Raw genomic sequence first — 24869 nt, 5'->3', positions numbered from 1 at the left:
AGCGGGGATATTTTTACAACATGTCGGCGGGTCTTGTGGTAGATCGGTAAAGTCTGCTTTACATGAAATTCAAATCCTTAAACTGTTCCCTGCCCCAGCGAGGATTTGAACCTGGGGGCACGCCACCTCTCTACCGATTGAGCCACCGCCTCGCCCCTTAGTATTAGTAGACTTAGGATCCGACTTGGTTTTAGTAGACTTAGAGCAGGACAGCGTAGAGAAGCTTCTCAAGCGAGCAAAGGCTACCCTGGCCTGTCCACTCAGGCCACGGCCAAGTGCACTCAACCCAACACAGTCTCGCCACTGCCCCCAGATTTACCTCTGTTGCTCACGTTTGGGCGACTCAACGCCTCCACTTAGGTACGAGGGGACATTTGCAGTGGAGTGACGAATGATTGGTGAGTATTATGGTCTCATATTAAATGTTCTGTATGAAGATGGGTTGTTGCTGAGATATGATGGTTTGGAAATGAGCGATATTTATGAACATCCTCATCAGGAGTGATGGCCTGAGGCGTTACCCTGAAGTAAGAGCTTTAATCCCGTCAAGGGTGGCCACAAAGAAATCGCCTCCACATCACTTTGTTTTCCGCCGTTTGGCTGCTATCTCTTATTGTCTTTAAGCTGAGTAAAATCGTCTGATATAAGGAATAGCAAAAGTGATATATTCGTACGAATGGGGCTAATGGAAACTTTCTAACTTACTGTAATCAAGTTATCACAGGACGATTTTATTCAACCGAGGGAACGACCTCAGGTAGTGAAAAGGTTAATAAGGGCTACAGGTAGAGTCCTTCCAGTTCGAAAATGTTTCTTCTGAACTGATTAAAATTGTTCTGGAGATGGTAAGGATAAAATTTAAAATACGTCATCGGATTTAAGGGGTTAATATGAGTACGTCTTTGCTCTATCATTATTGTTACCGCCATGCGATTTTATTAAGCTAGAGAGAGAGAGAGAGAGAGAGAGAGAGAGAGATTTCTAGTAGTAATATGGTCATAAACACTCTTCCTTAACCTCTTCAGTGCGATCACATCTTTTCCATTCCCTTCATGCTGGCACCAGACGATTTTACTCAACTTAGGGGAGGGCCCTCGTGGTGATAAGGCGAGAAACAAACTGCCTTAACCTCTTCACCTCCACGTCAATATCTCCCCTGTCTTCTGTTATTTGGCTGCTCTCTCTCTTCAGATCACATATGGCCAAACCATCTCAAAGTATTTCTCACAATACATTCTAACATCCACATCCACACCATTGCGCTCTTTCACTGTTTCTGTCTGTTTGTTTCTCCACGCAGTTCCACTTGCTCTTCTCAGATGTCTCATTTCCACTGCTCTCACTTTTAACTTCTGTCCTACCAACAGGATTTAAGTTTCACTTTCACATGCAATCACAGTATTTCCAACCAAGGCATGTAGCTATACACACACACACACACACACACACACACACACACACACACACACACACACACACACACACACACACATATATATATATATATATATATATATATATATATATATATATATATATATCTTTTTCATGTGCCTACTTCCCTATTAGTTGCCACTGCTGACAGTGAACAAGCGACCTTTATCCCCACCTGTCCCCAGTCATGCATCTCATTCTCTTAACTTCTATCCTTACTCGTCAAACTATTTAAATACCTGAGGACACTCGCACTTGTGGCGCCATCAACATTACTATGCACTCCGTAACTTCATGTACAGCATCTCAAGCACCACAACATTACTCTCAGCTACAGTCAGTTTTAAATTTTGTAAATTACACTCACGCTTCCTAGCTCATTCATCAAGCCTTGCATCCCCCATTCATCTTCACCTGACAATTCAGTATCATCAGCAAACAGGCAGTATCCAAACTCTACATTCTCTTACTATGAATATTCCAACACCCACTGCCCTACATTGTATCTATCAATCTACCTATCTGTCTGTCTGTTTGTCTGTCTGTCTGCGTGTCTGTCTGTCTATCTGTCTGTCTGTCTGTCTGTCTGTCTGTCTCTAATTTATCTATCTATCTATCTATCTATCTATCTATCTATATAGTATATCCCATTGGAACCCAGTGTCCGCAGTACTGGACAGAACTGGGAATTTTCAAATCTTAATAAAGTAGGGAACCCCCGAGTAGGGGCCTGAGCTTCGCGACTGTGAGCCGATAGGCGGAGGGCGGTACGCTTAGTACCCTCCCAGTGCAATGCCTCGTCCAGCAGCTCTGGGATCCAATGGGATATGCATATATATATATATATATATATATATATATATATATATATATATATATATATATATATATATATATATATATATATACGGGACATTTGCCTTCTCAGTGCAATAGGAAAAGTATATGGCAGGATTCTTATTGAATGGCAGTGTTAGGGGAATAACAGAGGAATTAGTTGGAGAAGAACAGGAAGGTTTTAAGAAGGAAGAGGTTGTGCTGATCCGATAATCATTCTTAGGTCTTTAGTGGAAAAGTTTCTAGAGAAGGAAAAAAAGTTGTCAGCGCCCTTCATGGATTTAGAAAAAGCATATGACAGGGTGGATAGACAAGGAATGTGGAAACTGTTAAGAATACATGGAGTAAATGGGAAGTTGATGAATGTCGTAATGTGTATGTATAAGGGTTCTAAGGCTGCAGTGCGTCTGGACAATGAACTTAGTGAATATTTCTATTTGAGGGTTGAATTGAAACAGGGATGTGTCATGTCTCCATGGTTATTCAATCTCTATATTGATGGAATTAAACAGGAGATACAAAATAGGGCAGTGGATGTTGGAGCGGCTCTAATGAGAGAGGACAGTGTTTGGAAACTCCTCTACTGTTGTTTGCAGATGATACTGTGTTATTAAGTGAAAACGAAGGGGAGCTGCAAGGCTTAGATATTTGTGAAGTGTGTAACAAACGGAATCTGAAGGTGAATGTAGGAAAGACTAAAGTTATAGTCTTCGAGAGAAATGAAGTCACTGAATGGACAGTGAGGCTGGATGAGGAGGAAATGAAAAATGTGAGTGCATTTAAGTACTTGGGTAGTGAGATGAGTAAAGATGGAAGTTTGGAGGGTGAAGTGCTTGAAAGGGTAAAACAAGAAAGGTTGCTGGTTCTTTGAAAGCAGTGCTATGAAACAAGGAAGGGAACCTGAAAGTAAAAAAAAAGTTGCTGCATGACAGTGTTGTGATACCAACTCTAACGTATGGAAGTAAAGCTTGGACCTTGTTGGAGGGGCACAAGTCAAGAGTGAGAGCAGTGGAATGAGTCATATAAGAGAAGCATGTGGAGTGAAAGATAAAAATGGTAGATTACTAGTGGAGAAGGGAGAAAAAGTGAGCAGATGGAGAGAACACTTTAAGGAATTACTGAACATAGAGGATGGAAGTAATGCGAGTATAAGTGGCTAGGGAATGGCTGGGAGAAGGAGGGAGGTGAGAAGACAGGAAGAAATCAGTAGGATAGAAGTTGTGGAAGCAATGAAGAAAGTTAGACCGGGGAAAGCCCCAGGAATTGATGGAGTGTGTGATGAAATGCTGAAGCATGGGGGAGAGATAGTAGTAGAATGGATGTGGAAGATGAGCAGATTGGCCTGGGAGGAAGGTAGAGTCCCGGAGGATTGGAAGTCAGGTATAATTATTCCCTTGTACAAAGGAAAAGGGGAAAAAGAAGTGTGTGGTAATCATAGGGGCATTTGTCTTCTTAGTATAATAGGAAAAGTGTATGGTAGGATACTTATTGACAGAGTTAGAGAAAGAACAGAGAAATTAGTTGGAGAAGAACAGGGAGGCTTTAGGAAGGGAAGAGGTTGTGTATATCAGATATTCATTCTCAGATCTTTAGTAGAAAAGTTTCTAGAGAAGGGAAAGAAGTTGTACGCGGCATTCATGGATTTGGAGAAAGCATATGACAGGGTGGATAGACAAGGATTGTGGAAAGTGTTAAGAAAATATGGAGTAGATGGGAAGTTGATGAATGCTGTGAAGAGTGTGTACGATGGTGCGAAGGCTGCAGAGCGTGTGGATGGTGAACTGAGTAAATTTTTCTCTTTGAAAGTTGGATTGAAACAGGGATGTGTCATGTCTCCATAGTTGTTCAATCTGTACATGGATGGGGTAATAAAAGCGGTACAAGGTAGGGTAGTTGATGTTGGAGTGGCCCTGGTGAGAGAGGACAGTGTTTGGAAACTCCCTGTACTGTTGTTTGCAGATGATACTGTGTTGTTGAGTGAAGACGAAGGGGAGCTGCAAGGCTTGGTGGATGAGTTTGGGAGGGTGTGTAAGAAACGGAATCTAAAGGTGAATGTAGGGAAGAGTAAAATGATGGTCTTTGAGAGGGGTGAAGTCAGTGAATGTACAGCGAGGTTGGATGGTGAGGAATTGGAAAATGTGAGTACGTTTAAGTACTTGGGTAGTGTGATGAGTAAGGATGGAGGTTTGGAGGGTGAAGTGCTTGAAAGGGTACAGCAGGGAAGAAAGGTTGCTGGTTCTTTGAAAGCAGTGATAAGAAACAGGGAAGTGAGCATGGAAGTGAAAAAGTTACTACATGACAGTATTGTGATACCAACTCTAATGTATGGAAGTGAAGCTTGGACGTTGTTGGAAGGACACAAGTCAAGAGTGAGAGCAGTGGAAATGAGTTATTTAAGAGGATCCTGTGGAGTCACATGGAGAGACAGGCTGACGAATGAGGATATAAAGGAGCGTTGTGGTGTGGATGTGGATGTGATAGGAAGCGTTATGAGGAACACACTGAGGTGGTTTGGCCATGTGGAGAGAATGGAGGGTGAAAGACTGACGAAGAGATGTACCGGTATGTGAGTGAGGTGGAGGGGGGAAGAGGGAGGGGGAGGCCGAGGATGAGATGAAGGGATGGGGTGGAGAGGTATATGAGAGAGAGGGGTGTGAGTTGGGAGCAGGGCAGTGAAATGGCAGGGGACAGGGCGACTTGGAGGCGATTTGTTTGTGGCCACCCCAAACGGGATTGAGGCGTCTGGCAATAGACAGATAAATAGATGTGGAGTCACATGGAGAAACAGACTTACAAATGAAGAAGTGAAGCAGCGGTGTGGTGTGGATGTGGATGTGATAGAAAACGTTAGGAGAAATGCGTTGAGTTGGTTTGGCCATATGGAGACGATGGAGAGCGTGAGACAGACGAGGAGAGTATATGAGTGAGGTGGAGGGGGGAGAGGGAGGGGGAGGCAAAGGATGAGATGAAGGGATGGAGTGGAGAGGTATATGAGAGGGAGGGAGGGTGAGCTAGGTGCAGTGCAGTGAAATGGCGTTGGATAGGGCGACATGGATGCGATTTGTTTGTAGCCACCCCTTGCGGAACTAAGGTGTCTGGTAATATATATATATATATATAGAACATCAGCCATAACTAGTCCACTGCAGAACAAAGGCCTTCCCCAACCTTTCCCACGAATTCCTTGACTGAGCCAATCTTTGCCACGTTTTCCCTGCAAATTTCTCTATCTTATGTCTCCATGTTCTGTCTTTTATTTTTTTATTTTTTTATGTGCTCGACTCTGGACATAGGCTTCTCAGCCTGCTCCCAAGGCCCAGTAGTCTTCCAACATATCGTAACCTCTACATGTCACCACTTCGGCGCTAACACCCACCGTCCATATTGAATACATGCTAGGGCTGTCTCATACAGGACCGGTGTATTGGTATTAGCGGGGGTATTTTTACGACATGTCGACGGGTCTTCTGGTAGATCGGTAAAGTCTGCCGTAATGAAATTCAAATCCTTAAACTGTTCCCTGCCCCAGCGGGGATTTGATCCTGGGTCCGGTAGGACCGCAAGCCACCTCTCTACCGCTTACAATCTCTTGGTGTCCAGTCAGTCATCCTCTTGCTCCATAGGTTATCCCTTTTTCTTGCTATATATATATATATATATATATATATATATATATATATTATATATATATATATATATATATATATATATATATATATATCATCAGCCGTTTGTGTGTCCACTGCAGGACCGGCCTATCCCGACCGAAGTGGGAACGATACAGCCAATGTGTCTCTACCAAGTGGCTTAGGCTGTCTGGTAGAGATTGTATGTAGGGTGAGAAGGGCTTGTCAGTGTAATTGTAGTGTTGGAGTGGCTTTGGATGTGTGCGTAGTCTGTGAACCAAGTGTAATCGGCCCGTGCAAGCCGGCTGGGTGCAAGCATACTTTGTAGTAAGGACAGTGGTTCAAAAACAGCACCCCTTATGTCCGCCAATGCAGTACGTGGCCAGAAGAACGCTTCCAAAGTTTTTTACCCTGGCGGGGCGCGAACCCTCGTTCTTCAGTGTACGAACACGCACACTTTACCACTGTGCCACTGATATATATATATATATATATATATATATATATAGAGAGAGAGAGAGAGAGAGAGAGAGAGAGAGAGAGAGAGGGAGAGAGTGGTAGAGTGTGCGTTTCGTACACGGGTGAACCAGGGTTCGCGCCCCGCCAGGGTAATAAACTTTGGGAGTGTCGTTCACCTGGCCACGTACTGCATTGGCGAAGACAAGGGGTGCTGTGGTTGAACCAGTGTCGCTTACTATAAAGTATGCTTGCACCCAGTCGGCTTGCGCGGGCCGATTACACTTGGTTCACAGACTACACACACATCCAAAGCCACTCCAACACTACAATTACACTTACAAGCACTTCTCACCCTACATACAATCTCTACCAGACAGCCTAAGCCACTTGGTAGAGATACATTGGCTGTATTGTCCCGACTTCGGTCGCGATAGGCCGGTCCTGCAGTGGATACTCAAACGGCTGATGATGATGATGATGATGAGAGAGAGAGAGAGAGAGAGAGACATATATGTTTCAGTCTAAATATTAGATCAAAACATTTACTTGGTTTTCTTTCCACGCGCATTACGGTCCTTGCGCCCACGTACATACCCTAGACAGCATTCACCAATTCCCATTGTACACCTCATATTTTCATTACTTCCCACAGTCCTTATCTGTCTACTGTCATATCCTTTCTCCAGATCCATGAATGCAGCATACAACTTGTTTCTTTCTCTGAATACTTTTTCACTATTTCTTGCCATCTCAGGATGACTATTCGGCTTGGGACAGACCTTTCCCTCTGGAAATGTTGGATATAACCTTCGAAAAACACTGTAGTGCGGAAGGCATTCTTGTAAGTTGGATGTAATCGTTTGAAGGCAGCAGGAATGTCCCCGTATTAAAATTAAACGTCATCGTTGTGAAGGGGAAGAAAATTGTTACCACCTCAAGCTCCATTGAAGATTTTATAGCTGAATATTATCATCAGGCGCTAGCTGGAATAGAAAGCAGAGTTTTTCCTGCCACAGCATAGTTAATGTTTCCGATGTTAATTGTTAGGCTTCTGTGACTGCTCTCAGCTGAATAAAATCGTCTGGCGTTAGCTGGAACAAAATACGAGAGGAGACGACATCAAGGGTTGTTAATAATCGTTGCCCAACGCAGGCAGTAAAAGAGGGTGAATTTTATGTGAGTTTTGGATTGGCACAGACTATATTTTGGAAGTGCCTTTTTTTTTTTTTTTTAACCATCGTTTCCAGTGAAAGCGGATAAATAAAACCGTGATTTTTTTTTTTAATCGAAAGGCTGGGAGTAATATTAACTTTGTACTTAGTGGCTTTTAGTGAGAACTATTCGCTTATGTAATGGCAGGTAATATAGCCTACGATGACAATTTTTGAATTTTGCCCTGTAAAATGAAACCTCTCTCTCTCTCTCTCTCTCTCTTTGAATCATACCGAATTAATCGCAATTAACCACTGACAACAAGAAATTTCCTCTGATAAGAACAGAATTATGCCGCGAATAACACAATATGATCAGAATTCATCGTAATGCAAGAGGTGTTGGAAACTGTACCTAAAACTTTACCACAAGATATTTACTACACTCAATAAAATCATTCGAAGTGAGTAGCAATAAAAATAAAGGCGTCGTTGGCCTGAAGGGGTTTTAATTTTACTCAGGGCACCACCGAACAATGCATTTCAAGTTAAGAAAATCTAATAATGAGGTGAGTGAAGGTCATGTATAACCCCTCCAGCTCGGTTAAATGTGGTGTAAATTGAGTTAAAGAATCTGAAAACAGTGAGAATAACACAAGTAAGACGATACTGGAATGCAGAGGTTGAAAACTAAACTTACTCGTGAATTAGATTTCCCCTTCTTCTGTCCCCCCTCGTCCTCTTCCTCCTCATCATCATCGTCTTCCTCCTCATCCTCATCCTCTTCGTCTGAGTCTATTTCGGAGCTGGTCTGAGATAGGTAGACTTCACCTGACCCAACCTTGGTGAACACGTGCACGAAGGCGAACTGTGGGGAGGGGAAAAAGTGAGAGAGAGAGAGAGAGAGAGAGAGAGAGAGAGAAAGAGAGAGAGGGGGGGGGAATTCCCTGAAAGAAAATGTGGAGTTGAGGAACGATCGTCGTGAAGATGAGGAAAAGAATAACGAGAAAGGAGGAAATGAAGGCTGATTTAAAATGAGACAAAGGGCCGTATTCTCGTCGGGGTGGGAGGCTCTTTTTCCTTACCACTTTCTTTCTGTATCTGGACCATCTCTGTTCTCCTGTCGGTCATCACTGCAATTACTGTCCATTTTACGAAGACAAATATCATAAAAGGCAATAAAAAAGTACTTTATGCAAAAATGTTGGTAAGGAAGAGAGGTTAGATGCCTACCAAGCTAACGAGAATACACGGGCCCAAAGGTGTGTGTGTGTGTGTGTGTGTGTGTGTGTGTGTGTGTGTGTGTGTGTGTGTGTGTGTGTGTGTGTGTGTGTGTGTGTGTGTGTGTGTGTGTGTGTGTGTGTGTGTGTGTGTGTGTGTGTGTGTGTGTGTGTGTGTGTGTGTGTGTGTGTGTGTGTGTGTGTGTGTGTGTGTGTGTGTGTGTGTGTGTGTGTGTGTGTGTGTGTGTGTGTGTGTGTGTGTGTGTGTGTGTGTGTGTGTGTGTGTGTGTGTGTGTGTGTGTGTGTGTGTGTGTGTGTGTGTGTGTGTGTGTGTGTGTGTGTGTGTGTGTGTGTGTGTGTGTGTGTGTGTGTGTGTGTGTGTGTGTGTGTGTGTGTGTGTGTGTGTGTGTGTGTGTGTGTGTGTGTGTGTGTGTGTGTGTGTGTGTGTGTGTGCATACAAAGTTGGCACTTGCGAATAACCTTAAATAGGTTCCCGATGAACGCCTTTATTAGCGAAAACATTACTGTCTCTACACCCAAATACATAAGGATAATTGGTTCTGCTGCCCCAAGACGCTCGAATTGTGTCTAGGATAGATAAAACTGCTCGGTCACTTGTTAAGTTGCGTGGAGCTGAGCAATAATCCTGATGTGTTGTGACTGAAATATATCCTCCCATCATGAATTTACTTGATTCGTCAAAAAATTCAGGTGGCTCAGCGTTTATCATGCCGTGGTGTAGTTGCATCAGAGCCTAACTTCTGTCTAGAAGTTTCGGCTTCGATTCCCAGTCTGGAGCGTAAAAAACATAGATTTGGATGTATAAAAGGGTGTTCGTGTATCCCCAACCTATTGACATAATATTCTCAAATTCGGTATTATACACCAAAATATTCCACAACCTTTGGAACATATACCTTCTAATGGGAGTGTAAAACTGTACCTGGAGTTCTCAAATTATTTTTTACAGAACTGTTTATTTAGCACTGTTCCATTCGGTTCCCGCAGTGCCCATCTCAGCAGTTACTTCAACAAACAAGGGATGAGGCTATGGTACACCAGTCCGACTTGGCTCATATCTCTGACTGGGGTAAAAGTTATCTTGTTTTTAATGCATCAAAAACTCAGTTCTTACATCTTTCAACCCGCCAAAGTCTTCTGCAGGAGCATCCTCTAATATTTTACAATATCCAACTGAATCCTGCATCACTTTAAACATAGTTGGGGTTTCATCTCTCGGGATTTAACTTGGAATAATCATATTACCTCTCCTATAAACCTGCTTCCAAGAGATTAGGTGTGCTTAGCCGACTCCCTGCACAGTTGTTTAGTTTATATACGTGCTTTATTCGCGCGTGTATGGAGTACAACTCTCATGTGTAGGGAGGTTCCCTACATACAGCTCTTCTCAACAAGGTAGTGTCAAAGGCTTTTCGTCTCATTAACTCTCCACCTCTTACTGGCATCCCTTAACCTGTCTCTTCGCCTCACTGTTGAATCGTTATCTCTTTTCCATCGCTACTTCAATGGTCACTACTGCTCTGAACTGTCTGCTTGTATCCCTCCACCACTACGGTGGGTGCGTAGCACCTGTCTAGCAACAAACTCTCATCTCTTTTCTGCTCAACTCTCTAGTACAAGAGTTAACCATTACTTCCAGTCCTTCATGTATGAAACAGGCCAACTCTGGAACTGTCTCCCACTGTCTGTATTTCCGACTGCCTATGACCTCTAGTCTTTCAAACGCAGTGTGTCCAAGCATTTCGAAATGAACAGATATTGAATTCGGCATTCTGTTATCTTTTTTTTTTTTTCCTCAGAGAGAACAAACTTTCAGGCTCCTGGCCTTTGGCTCCTCCTTCCTTGCATAAAAAAAAAAAAATATCAATGTGGGAAGAGCCACAGCCTCAAGGTACTGACAGCAGCATACCGTATGGGCGTCAGTACCAGTTATAGTTATGTAAGGAGACCCATGCTGTTGCTGGCTGCCTATGTCGTTGCTAAGTCACATGGGAATGTAGCTCCAGTTCCATCCACTTTCACTCGTGATGCATTCACGTGCGAAACCACGGGCAAACGGGATTTCAATGACAGATCATCTCTCTCGGGCACTAAATCCCATCATGTTACCATGCAAGTGCTCTGCCAGCAGATAATCTCTCTCCCAGAGTGAAAACTTACTCTGAGAAAGAACTTGCAAAGAAGCACACTGTGTTTGCCTCCCAAACTACCATGCCGAGAAGTGCCACATCACCCCGGACCATTGGTGAAGCCAAGCCTTCACCCAAACTTCAATGTTATAGAGAAACGCCCATCGTTTAAAGCAGGTCAGCGCGAGTTTCTTATATCCATCATCAGGTGTAGTCTACCGAGAGGAGATGCTGCGTGTGGTACTGTTCTCTCCCTAGAGTACATGGGGTGGTTCACACTCTCTTACATTTAGTGCCACTGTGCCTGTGATGCGAGTAGGGTTTATGCCTGTAATCCAGTACCATGTGACTGACTATGCTACTGTACGTAAGGGCCTTCCAAACTTCGAGTGTCTTATGCTGTCTCTTATATGATAATAATTTAACCGGCATTTAAAGAATACTCTGTGTAAGTGGGAATTTAAAATTTTCAGATTAGCTCATAGATACAAATAACCTTATTAAGTGATCAGTGATAACCGCATTGATATCGATGCGCTTATTTATTTGTAGGTTACTGTGTGATGTGTCTCAATGAAATTATTATACAGTATTTAACCTTATTATTAGCCTCTTTTACCAAACCGCGTGTTTTGAAATGTATACTATATTCATACTATAACTGACCATAGACACCAAAATTTGCTTTCTCCCACGTTTACGTTTTCATGTATGACGAACTTTCTGTGACGGCCATCTTGGCTTTCGGTATCTATGCAACGTCTAACATAGTTTTTGATGCCATCACTGCATCGGGCATACCCGAAAACCCTATTAAAACACCACAATTATCTGTCTCCTATAGTCCTATGAAATATCAGAATATATACGCATTTCATATTTGACTCTGACCTGATGGTACCATTTTGGAAATAGGGGTTTCCGGCTTAGGTTACATTTATCGGAATTCCACCTGGTGGGCTTTTGAAGCTAGTGGTATCCCATACTCAAACAACTATCAAACTCTGAATGTATCTGCCTCTAAATTCAGTGCCAGGAGTACCTGTTACCTTTACTTTCTTTGTTCACCGACTTCAGAACAACTGAATATATATATATATATATATATATATATATATATATATATATATATATATATATACGTGGTCTGTCCAGAAAGTATCCAACCTTAGGTTGTAACGAAAATAAGTAGCTAACCTGTTGAGCTGGGACACTAATCCCTCTCAGCGTAGGTCCCTTCTAACTTGACACACGTTGCCAGGTATGCTTTCCATTGCCTGAAACATTTTTGAAAAGTTGGTTTTCGGTATCTCCTGTAGGTGCTTCGTCGCATTCGTCATGGTCTCTTTTCTCGTCTCAAATCGGAAACTCTTCAGCGGAGTTTTGAGCTTGGGGAATAAACAAAAGTCACACGGAGCCATGTCTGGTTGGTAGGGAGCCTGCTGGACCTGCGGGAAGTTGTGCTTTTCCAAAAATTCATGAATCAGTTAAGAAGAATGGGCAGGGGCGTTGTCATGGTGCAGCTTCCAACTTGCGGCTTTCCAGAGGTCTAGCTTCTTCCGTTGAACTGCGTCACGAAGACGACGGATAACGTTGAGGCAATAATGTTTGTTAACAGTCTGACCTTCTGGTGCGTATTCGTGATGCCCAACACCTCGGTAGTCGTAAACTACTGTCAACATGTGAGAGCATTTCACTTTGCTACGGACCGGTCGTGCCTTTTTTGGCTGAGGCGGCCCTGTGTGCGTCCACTGGGACAAATGTGCATTGGTTTCCGGGTCGTACCTGTACGCCAGAGTCTCACATCCAGTGCTGGCAGTCTTCAGAAAGTCTGGATTGCGATTCACACACTCCAACATGTCGTGAGCAATGTTCACCCGAGAGAAGAGATCATGACAAATGCGACGAAGCTCCTCCAGGAGATACCGAAAACCGAGTTTTGAAATATGTTTTAGGCAGTGGAAAGAATGCTGGGCTATGTGTATCAAGTTAGAAGGGGCCTACTTGAGGGGGATTAGTGTCCCAGCTCAATTAGCTATTTATTTTTTTGGAACCTTAAGGTTCAATACTTTCTGGACAGACCTCGTATATTGGTCATGGTCCGAATGTATGTTTTTCAACATTCACGAATGAGAATAGGAATTTCCAATACTTGCGAATGCGAATAATGTGTTTGATGGCATAGAAACGTGAGTTATTCATATTTTTATACGAATTTATTTCACTGTGAGAATTTCAGCCATAGAAAATTGAATGGACAAATTTCTATCAATTTTCTGTTACCAGGATACGAGACGAGGACCCATCTCTTACATGCATCCCCCGGGGATATCAGACGCGTCCTGAACGAACTTCGAACGGACCAAGAACAGATCACGTCAGACAGGCGTTCTCTCTCTCTCTCTCTCTCTCTCTCTCTCTCTCTCAGAAATTATTGGGATTCATAGTACTTTTTCTGGTTATGCGCTAATGACCTGCAGATTACCCACTTTTTAATGAGAAATCCTAAAATTCCGTCATCAGGCAAAAAATTTGGAGAGATCCAGGCTTTTCTGGGAATTTGGCTAAACAGCGTGATGCAGCAATTAAGCAGCCCTAGCTGGCTTGGTACAGCTGCTTGGTTGGCAACATCAACCTAAAACATTTTTTCATTTCATGCTTTTAACTTTTCATTTGATTGTCTACAAACATTATAAAGTTACATTATTAATATTCGCAAAATACTCGCATGACAACAAGTGACTGCAAATGTGAATGCGAATATCGAAATAATATGCGAATATTTGCGAGTATGCATGTGAATATTCAGACCATCACTAATATATATATATATATATATGCAGAGACTTCACTTCACCCTGAAGATATGTGTGCAAAATATAAACAGGAGAAATGAAAGGAGCGACAGTGAGTACTTTCGTATATTACATCTTCAGACAGAGTGAGACAGAAACTTAAAGGGTAAAGGCCTTTTATGCACAACCGCAGCAGGTAGTGGCACACAGAACAGAGGATGACCTGAATTTTTACCTGCGGCTTAACTTATGGTCACCTGCATCAGGGAGTGGAACACAACGAAGGATGACCTGAAAATAAAAATGAGTGATGGGTGATAGGTACCTTTCTTTTTTTCTTCCTTAGGGATGCACGTGACAAAGGAGAGGGAGTAGGAGGGGAGGAAAGGGGAGAGGGAGGGAGGGGGAAAGGGGGAGGGGAGGGGGGAAAGGGGGAAGGGGAGAGGGGGGAGGGAGGAGGAGGAGGAGGGGATAAATCTATCTATCTATCTATTGCCAGACGCCTCAATCCCGTTTGGGGTGGCCACAAACAAATCGCCTCCAAGTCACCCTGTCCCCTGCCATTTCACTGCCCTGCTCCCAACTCACACCCCCCCTCTCTCATATACCTCTCCACCTCATCCTCGGCCTCCCCCTCCCTCTTCCCCCCTCCACCTCACTCACATACATTCTCTTCGTCAGTCTTTCACCCTCCATCCTCTCCACATGGCCAAACCACCTCAGTGTGTTCCTCATAACGCTTCCTATCACATCCACATCCACACCACAACGCTCCTTTATATCCTCATTCGTCAGCCTGTCTCTCCATGTGACTCCACAGGCTCCTCTTAAATAACTCATTTCCACTGCTCTCACTCTTGACTTGTGTCCTTCCAACAACGTCCAAGCTTCACTTCCGTACGTTAGAGTTGGTATCACAATACTGTCATGTAGAAACTTTTTCACTTCCATGCTCACTTCCCTGTTTCTTATCACTGCTTTCAAAGAACCAGCAACCTTTCTTCCCCGATGTACCCTTTCAAGCACTTCACCCTCCAAACCTCCATCCTTACTCATCACACTACCCAAGTACTTAAACGTACTCACATTTTCCAATTCCTCACCATCCAACCTCGCTGTACATTCACTGCTGCTTAACTTAAGACCTAGAGGATTAATGCTAGGTGTGTCCCACACAGGTGTAACTACACTACCAGGAGATGACAGGGAACAATCAGTTGTTAGTCTGGGGGATACTGCTGTAAAATTAATTCGGTTAACAATTTATCACAGTTAAAATGACCATTGCTCATGTTTACATTCTTTTCATATGTGCCAGAAATTAGATAAAATTCTATTACATTTCTTTCATATAAGCTTTTTGATCTTGCTAGAATCTTGGAGCCTGTCCAGTCAATATGATCACTGGATGCTTTGTGCTGAAATAAACCACTACTCTGTTGGGCTGACCTTACACTGTATTTATGTTGTGAGATTCTGGTTTCCAAATCTTTTCCAGATTGTCCTATGTAAAATTTGTTACAGCTTTTACACGGGATTTTGTAAACAACGCCTGAATTACTGAAAGGGCTGTTCTTGATTAGGTTTTTTTTATGGTGTTCTCATATTTCAATACTACTCGTACATTAAGCTTCCTCAGTATGTGAACAACATCAAGAAAATTTTCACCAAGAACAGCCCTTTCAGTAATTCAGGCGTTGTTTACAAAATCCCGTGTAAAGTTGTATCAAATTTTTACATAGGACAATCTGGAAAAGATTTGGAAACTAGAATCTCACAACATAAATACAGTGTAAGGACAGCCCAACAGAGTAGTGGTTTATTTCAGCACAAAGCATCCAGTGATCACCATACTGACTGGACAGGCTCCAAGATTCTAGCAAGATCAAGAAGCTTATATGAAAGAAATGTAATAGAATCTTATATAATTTCTGGCACACATGAAAAGAATGTAAACATGAGCAATCGTCATTTTAATTGTGATAAATTGTTAGCTGAATTAAATTTACAGAAGTATTCCCCAGACTAACAACTGATTGTTCCCTGTCATCTCCTGGTATTGTAGTTACACCTGTGTGGGACACACCTAGCATTAATCCCCTAGGTCTTAAGTTAAGCAGCAGTATTTATCCCCTCCTCCTCCCCCCCCTCCCCTTCCCCCTTTCCCTCCTCCCATCCCCTTTTCCCCCTCCCTCCATCTCTCCTTTCCTCTCCTCCTACTCCCTCCTTTGTCACGTGCATCCCTAAGGAAGAAAAAAAGAAAGGTACCTATCACCCATCACCCATTTTTAGATTCAGGTCATCCTTTGTTCTGTGTGCCACTGCGGGTGTGCATAAAAGACCTCTACCCTTTAAGCTTCTGTCTCACTCTGTCTGAAGATGTAATAAACGAAAGTACTCACTGTCGCTCCTTTCATTTCTCCTGTGGTTATTATATATATATATATATATATATATATATATATATATATATATATATATATATATATAATAGCCTACGTCATCGGAGTGAAGAACTTAAAAAGTTGGAGTAAATATAAGAAGAACAAGAGCCATGTTTGTAATAAAGTGAATTTGTTTCTGTACACAGACTAGATCAGGCATCGTGCCAGAGCATGTGATGATGAAAACATGGCAAATCCTGTGATGACTGACATGTTAACCCCTTCATTCCGATAACGTATTTCTCCACTTAAGTTTTGCTACTTGAAGATCGTTTTATTTAGGTTTGGAAATACTTTTCAAATTCAAGAAGTTAGATATAGCCTTTGTTAACTCCTTCACTACAATAAGTCGGTCCTAGGTTGAAGCTAAATGTGTAGTGCCAGAAAAATATTATTTGATGAAAACAAAACAATCATATAAAATTATATTCAACCGGTGAATGATGGAAGAAAACAAGAGGGGTACAGGAAGCATTTTTCGGATCTCGTAGTAAATGCTGCATAACAGAGATTATTTCATAATTTTTCATTTCGTCAATATTCTCAAAATTACTAAGGAATAGGTAACTTTAACCAATTCTAGCTTTGAATATACATATTTATTATACTCCAAGACACTACATGCCAATAATGACCAATAATATATCTATCTATCTATTGCCAGACGCCTCAATCCCGTTTGGGGTGGCCACAAACAAATCGCCTCCAAGTCACCCTGTCCCCCGCCATTTCACTGCCCTGCTCCCAACTCACACACCCCTCTCTCATATACCTCTCCATCCCATACCTCCATCTCATCCTCGGCCTCCCCCTCCCTCTTCCCCCCTCCACCTCACTCACATACACTCTCTTCGTCAGTCTTTCACCCTCCATCCTCTCCACATGGCCAAACCACCTCAGTGTGTTCCTCATAACGCTTCCTATCACATCCACATTCACACCACAACGCTCCTTTATATCCTCATTCGTCAGCCTGTCTCTCCATGTGACTCCACAGGCTCCTCTTAAATAACTCATTTCCACTGCTCTCACTCTTGACTTGTGTCCTTCCAACAACGTCCAAGTTTCACTTCCATACGTTAGAGTTGGTATCACAATACTGTCATGTAGTAACTTTTCCACTTCCATGCTCACTTCCCTGTTTCTTATCACTGCTTTCAAAGAACCAGCAACCTTTCTTCTCTGCTGTACCCTTGCAAGCACTTCACCCTCCAAACCTCCATCCTTACTCATCACACTACCCACGTACTTAAACGTACTCACATTTTCCAATTCCTCACCAACCAACCTCGCTGTACATTCACTGACTTCACCTCTCTCAAAGACCATCACTTTACTCTTCCCTACATTCACCTCTAGATTCCGTTTCTTACACACTCCCAAACTCATCCACCAAGCCTTGCATCTCCCCTTCGTCTTCACTCAACAACACAGTATCATCTGCAAATAACAATACAGGGAGTCTCCAAACACTATCCTCTCTCACCAGGGCCACTCCAACATCCACTACCCTACCTTGTACCTCTTTTATTACCCCATCCATGTACAGATTGAACAACCATGGAGACATGACACATCCCTGTTTCAACCCAACTTTCAAAGAGAAAAATTCACTCAGTTCACCATCCACACGCACTGCAGCCTTCGCACCATCGTACATACTCTTCACAGCATTCAACAACTTCCCATCTACTCCATATATTTTTAACACTTTCCACAATCCTTGTCTATCCACCCTGTCATATGCTTTCTCCAAATCCATGAAAGCCGCTTACAAGTTCTTTCCATTCTCTAGAAACTTTTCCACTAAAGATCTAAGAATGAATATCTGATCTACAGAACCTCTTCCCTTCCTAAAGCCTCCCTGTTCTTCTCCAACTAATTTCTCTGTTCTTTCTCTAACTCTGTCAATAAGTATCCTACAATACATTTTTCCTATTATACTAAGAAGACAAATGCCCCTATGATTACCAAACACTTCTTTTTCCCCTTTTCCTTTGTACGAGGAAATAATTATACCTGACTTCCAATCTTCCGGGACTCTACCTTCCTCCCAGGCCAATCTGCACATCTTCCACATCCATTCTGCTACTATCTCTCCCCCATGCTTCAGCATTTCACCACACACTCCATATATATATAAACATATATATCTATCTATCTATATATATATATATATATATATATATATAAAATATATATATATATATATCTATATATATATATATATATATATATATATATAAAATATATATATATATATATATATATATATTATTGGTCATTATTGGCATGTAGTGTCTTGGAGTATAATAAATATGTATATTCAAAGCTAGAATTGGTTAGTTACCTATTCCTTAGTAATTTTGAGAATACTGACGAAATGAAAATTGTGAAATAATCTCTGTTATGCAGCATTTACTACGAGATCCGAAAAATGCTTCCTGTACCCCTCTTGTTTTCTTCCATCATTCACCGGTTGAATATAATTTTATATGATTGTTTTGTTTTCATCAAATAATATTTTTCTGGCACTACACATTTAGCTTCAACCTAGGACCGACTTATTGTAGTGAAGGAGTTAACAAAGGCTATATCTAACTTCTTGAATTTGAAAAGTATTTCCAAACCTAAATAAAACGATCTTCAAGTAACAAAACTTAAGTGGAGAAATACGTTATCGGAATGAAGGGGTTAACATGTCAGTCATCACAGGATTTGCCATGTTTTCATCATCACATGCTCTGGCACGATGTCTGATCCAGTCTGTGTACAGAAACAAATTCACTTTATTACAAACATGGCTCTTGTTCTTATATTTACTCCAACTTTTTAAGCTCTTCACTCCGATGATGTAGGCTATTATATATTTTACTCCTTCTAACTCAAGGTTATTTCATCGGTCAATTTTTACACGTTGCCCTTATCCGAGTTTTTCATCCAACCTGAGTGTTTCCTGTTGTTTTTGGTGTGATTCGATCGATTTTGACCTTCGTTTCTATCGCAAGTCGCTAGTTTGGTCAATTTTTACACGTTGCCCTTATCCGAGTTTTTCATCCAACCTGAGTGTTTCCTGTTGTTTTTGGTGTGATTCGATCGATTTTGACCTTCGTTTCTATCGCAAGTCGCTAGTTTTTGTTGAACTCCACTAGCGACTTCCGGTGGAAAGGACCGGTCCAAATCAACAAAAATCACACCAAAAACAACAGAAAACACTCAGGTTGGACGCCTATTATCACGTGAAACGTATTTTTTTGCGGTTCTTCCCCCTCCCCCCAAGAATACTGGGAAACCTGTGGGAAACCGGGGTGTTGGGTGGGGGAAAAACGCAAAAGCGAGTGATTTCCTACTGGAACTGTTATCAAAATCAAACGAAAAACACTAAAATCCTTCGGAAGAAAATAATTTTAAGCTTCTTAGGGAGTTCGTGTTTCCTAACTGGGGGACTTCGCCCCCCAGACCCCCCAACCCTGGCCATGCTTCCTAACTGGGGGGCTTCGCCCCCCAGACCCCTCATGACATTAACCAAACCTCATCTAACCTAACCTAACCGGATGTAAATAAGAAATAATGCATTTACCTAGCAGTTTACAGTTCCTCGTCTGCATCTGAGGAGTCGTCTGTAACTGTAACAGCAACTGGTGACAGGCGCCAGCGCAACACTTTCTGATCCTCACGTAAAATGAGACTTTTGCCTTGATTTGGGTACTTTGTTCCTGTTGAAGGTAAAACACCATGCGATCACACAAAGGCAACAGTTTTATCTTCTTGCTGGTAGAACTGAAATAGCAGTGAAGTAATAAATTTCGCAAGCTTCCCGCTCTATGGTTGGAGACGAACTGATTTTCAAGTTTCAACTCTTGCCGCTTGCGAGCCCTAGCATGGGGCATTTGAAATTCTACTTTGTGATTGGCTGATTCATGTGCCACGCATGCGCTTTATCCACCCACACACATAACACGCACCAACGAACACACACAATTGTCCGACCACGCCAGGGAAAATCTCTCCCATAGAAAATAATAAGTGTAATAAATTGCATAACTCATCAACGGTTGATTTAAGACGGAAGTGTCATAGAAGAAAAAATGCTTAGAATTGCGTAAAGTGTAAGGTGAGTTAGCCACTTTTGTTGTCAGTGAGTTGGGTGTAATTACGAAATAATACCACCTACCTGTGATTGCGATTGGCGGAAGTCGCGTGTAACTCGTTTATTATCAATTTGCGAGAGAAATGCCATAGAAGAAAAGATTCTTAGAATGACCAATTCTACTAGAAAATGTTAACGAAAAGTCGAAAATCGGATGAGGGCAACGTGTAAAATTTGACCATTTCATCTAGCTTTAGGACAGACTTTTCTAACTCGAGAAGTTAGATACAGCATTGATTAAACCATTTATTAAGAGAAGCCTTTCCTTCGCTGAAATGATGTTATATAAAGGTAGTACGGGAAAATGCTAAAATACGTCACTGGACTGAAGTGGTGAAGTTCCTGGTTACGTCACTTGAGGCAGGCGGGTTAAAGGATAAAAATAAGTCAGGCAGAAATAATTTAAGTCGTGTAAACTACATACAGCATTATAAAAAATTATCCTGACGTTACGTATCCTAAAAGTATTCTAATCCAACCTGTCCTAATCTGTCCTTTCTAAACCTAACTCATCCTAATCCAGCCCAGTTAAACCTCACTTTCCTAATACACCACCACAAGCAAGCTTAACCTCGTTGTTGTTGTTGTGGTGGTGGTGGTGTGGTCCCAGGTGAGTGTGGGTGTAGCATACTGTTCGCAAAAGTTGTCCTTTTCTTGCAGTTCATCTTTCTTTCGGGTAATAGAGAAAGGGTTGAGGGAGGTTCGTATAACCAAGCGCGAGTTGCCCAGTTATATCAGTGCCACCACATGAAGCTCTCCCCCCCACCAGCCTTTACCAAAACTATATTTACCCTCATCTAAACCCAGTCCAACTCAACCCAACCCAACCCATTCCCAATCTTACTCAGCTCATGCCAGGCCAACTCAGGTCAGCCCTAATTTAAACGGATCCAACGAAACCAGATCCCAATCTACTGGATCCAGCAAAACCTATTTTATATTGTCTTAACCTAGACCTGCGTGACCTGACCTCGATGATGGTGGCGAAGATGAATCCGTAAGAGAGCCACACGAAGAGGTCGAGTGCGGTGGAGTAGGGCACCTTGGGTAGGTCAGTCCGAGCCTCCAGACCCAGGAAGGTCATGGTTAGCACCGTGGTTATGCCTGTGGAAAATATTAGTAACAGTAATATTAGCCATGAAAATAATAATAATAATAATAATAATAATAATAATAATAATAATTTCTATCATCCGATCCTTTATTACCCCATAAGGAACATAGAGCCCGGGGCTATACTACTCAAACCCTACATTTAAGGTGAGGAGGATCAGTCCCGGCCCTTGAATGGCATTATGTGAGTCATAAACCTCAGTCATCCCTCGCCTGCAACCATATTCAACTAGTACACCTTAACCCACTAAACCACCAGGCGTCTATTTGTGTATGTGGTTATCACCCATCGTAGTTTACGATTCCCCAGGTCACAAGAAACCATTAGGTTGTCAGCAAGCTATAATTCACCTGAAGATAGCACAACAATGAGCAAGTAAAAAATGTTTGTTGATCCTGCAAGAATGAAAATGTTGGGGGTAAAGAACCTGGTATGGCATGATAGTATATTCTGCGAAAATGGTGCTACATGTCATGCCACTAAGGAGAATGGGTTGATCATGTACCCCTGATCCTCTCCCTCCCACGCTATATCTCCCATTTTATTTGTATCTCCAGACAGTTTTATTCAGGTTTGGAGAGACCTGAGAAGAACTGAGAGAACTGGGAAGATTAATTGTAACTTTCCTTCTCTCTCTTTCACTACAGGAGGTCTTCCCTGAGCTGAATGAAATCGTCTGGAGGTAGCAAGAATAAACCACCACAAGGCGCCACCAGGTTCATGGGTTTTGAATGAACTGCACTGTAATAGCCTACCTTCAGACCCCGACACAGCCAAGGAAGTAAATTGAGATACATTTTTTTGATTGCTCAGCCATCTTTGTGGGTATTTACTGAACTTACTTAAGAATGCATAGCCCATTCAGTTCGATGACGTATTTATTATTATTATTATTATTATTACTTTTATTAGTGGTTGGTGGGGGCGCTTCCCATCCACTCACTCGATATAGTGCTGCTTTCGGGTGCCTGCCCTTTCCTCTCTACTGTCTTTCTCTCCATCCCTCCTCTTCTGTCTTTTTTTCCTTCATTTTATCCTCCTCCTTCTGTTTACGGGTGACTCTACACTGAGTGACAAGCCAGATGGTTTCCCGTACACCAGGAAACCATTTACAACGTTGGGTGGTAACCATATAACCAGATTGTGGTGCCTGGTGGTTTAGTGGGTAATTAAGGCGCTCCGATCGGATTGCGCCGGAACAGGTTTATATCCAAGGGAAGGTTGAGGTTTATTGCTCACTTAATGCCGCTCAGGGATGAGTGAGGCTGGTCACTCTCATCTTAGATGTCAAGACCAACTTGTCTAGCCCCGGGCTCCTACGCTCCCCATGGGGAAACCGTGGATTAGATGATGATGATGATGATGATGATGATGACTATTATTATTATTATTATTATTATTATTATTATCGTTATCAATATCATCATTATTATTATTATTTATTATTATTATTATAATTTTCATTATTTTATTATTATTATTATTATTATTATTATTATTATTATTATTATTATTATTATCATCATCATCATCATCATCATCATTATTATTGCTATCTTCAGACGACTTTATTCACGTTACGATGGCCTACTACGAACTTGAGGGATTGGATACAGCCTTCCGTTGCCCTCTTACCACTAGGATGCTCTTACCTGAGAAAAATCGCCTAATGGAGATTTAACTCCCCAGGATCTGACAATTTACGTATTCTCCTCCAGATATCAACAGACTTTTATTCAGTGGAGAGAGAGAGAGGGAGAGAGAGAGAGAGAGTGTTTATTCTGGTATTAACCTTTCGTGATGGGAACAACTCTAGTATTCATTTCCAGCTGACAGACAATTTTATTCTGTTAGGGGTGAGTATAACAGCCTGAATACCACTACTGTCAGCCCGCTCACGGTCAGGATAACTCTAGTATTCTAATGCAGCTGGTATCAGAGGATTTAATTCGACTGAGAGTGTCGTAACATCCTGAGAGCATTCATAGTGACAACATTAGCTTTGTTTATTTATTTATTTATTTATCTATCTATCCACTCGCAATCCTGTAAGGATGCCTACAAACAAATCGCCTCCATGTCGCTGTCCCCTGCCATTTCGCCGCCGTCCTCCCAACATACACACCCCTCACTCATACACATCTCTACCCCATCCCTTCATCTCATCCTCGGTCGCATGATAAAACAATATTTATTCTAATCTATTCTTGCTTACGCTTCACTGTTATCCATCCCTGAGCGAGTCTTAAGCAACTGAGGGTGACGATATTGCCAACACAACACCCTCTCATGATTGGGACAAGTCTAGTGTATTATTTCAACTAATATATCATCATTTTATTCAGCTAGAGGAAGTCAAAGGATCGTGGGACTGTTAACCTTCCGCACTGTATTCGGTAAACGTTACGAATACATACTAAGTCTACTCTCTTGGAATTACAGTATGGCAGCAAGCGCCTAGGAAATGTGGAAGTCTATGCAATGGAAAAAACTATTATATGTACACACTTAAAAGGTCGGGATAACTCTAGTGCGGTATTCTTTTGCAGCTAGTGCCCGATAGTCATGTAAATTTATGAACAGATGGGCCTACTTACAAAATTTACTTATCAACACTTAGATCTGATACGCTAATCATACAAGTGCTCAGGATCATTAAATACAAATACTTAACAGATCTTACTACGGCTACTGTTACTTACAAGGTATACATATGGATAGTTACGGGTACTTACGGACACTTCCCTTCTCGGCTGTTTACTTACCCACACTTGGTTCAGTTCTGGCTGACGCTACTTCAGGAGAGGTTGGTGGGGGGGAATGGGTAGGGTAATGGCGGTTAGAGAGAGAGAGAGAGAGAGAGAGAGAGAGGTGGTAAACAGCTGGGGTATAGGCCAAGATATAATGAATTAGAACTAAATAGGCAGATGTACAGATAGGAAAACAGAAAAGAAAAAAAAAAGGAAAGAAACAAGGGGAGAGGAGAGGAGGCACATAAAAGACACGGTGAAGGTGGGAAGGAGAGAGGGGACAGAGAGGAACGAAGAAATACCACAGGCAGATGTGTGAATAACTGTTTGGTATAGAGAGATGGAACCGTGTAGAGGAGAGAGCCCACCTAGGGATATTCGGTCTGACGTTGCCTCCCTGTTGAGCCAGAAGGATACCCACGAGAGAACGACCAGAAGCACACATGGGCCGTACACCGTGATTAGGAAGTTGCCCATGTGACGCTGCAGGTGGAAAGCGGCCAGCAGCGTGGAGAACTCGCCTGGGGGGAGGGTGTGTGGAGAGAGTGAGAGAGAGAGAGAGAGAGAGAGAGAGAGAGAGAGAGAGGACAGTTGCCGAGGTTAAATTTATATAGTCAGGTTAGAGTGTGAGGATTGTGTTTATTAGGAGAGAGAGAGAGAGAGAGAGGACAGTTGCCGAGGTTAAATTTATATGGTCAGGTTAGAGTGTGAGGTTTGTGTTTATTAGAAGAAAAAGAGA

At 42.2% G+C, this 24869-nt stretch overlaps 1 protein-coding gene across 1 annotated transcript in view; it reads right to left on the bottom strand.

Moving 5' to 3' along the window:
- The window catches only part of LOC145415590 (gamma-aminobutyric acid receptor alpha-like), a 336377-nt gene that overhangs the window by 57103 nt on the left and 254405 nt on the right, over positions 1-24869 (bottom strand). Inside the window, exons 8-10 of the mRNA XM_080284811.1 lie at positions 24499-24651; positions 21237-21370; positions 8208-8375 (exon numbers count right to left, since the gene is read on the bottom strand). Coding sequence (XP_080140937.1) covers positions 8208-8375; positions 21237-21370; positions 24499-24651 — 455 coding nt within the window. The remainder of the gene's footprint in view (positions 1-8207; positions 8376-21236; positions 21371-24498; positions 24652-24869) is intronic.

Source organism: Coenobita brevimanus, chromosome 103, assembly GCF_032717465.1.
Source record: "Coenobita brevimanus isolate Jiangsu-jjx chromosome 103, ASM3271746v2, whole genome shotgun sequence".
NCBI classification, from domain to species: domain Eukaryota; kingdom Metazoa; phylum Arthropoda; class Malacostraca; order Decapoda; family Coenobitidae; genus Coenobita; species Coenobita brevimanus.
Note: the sequence above shows the minus strand (reverse complement) of the source record. Positions and strands in the feature narration are given on the sequence as shown.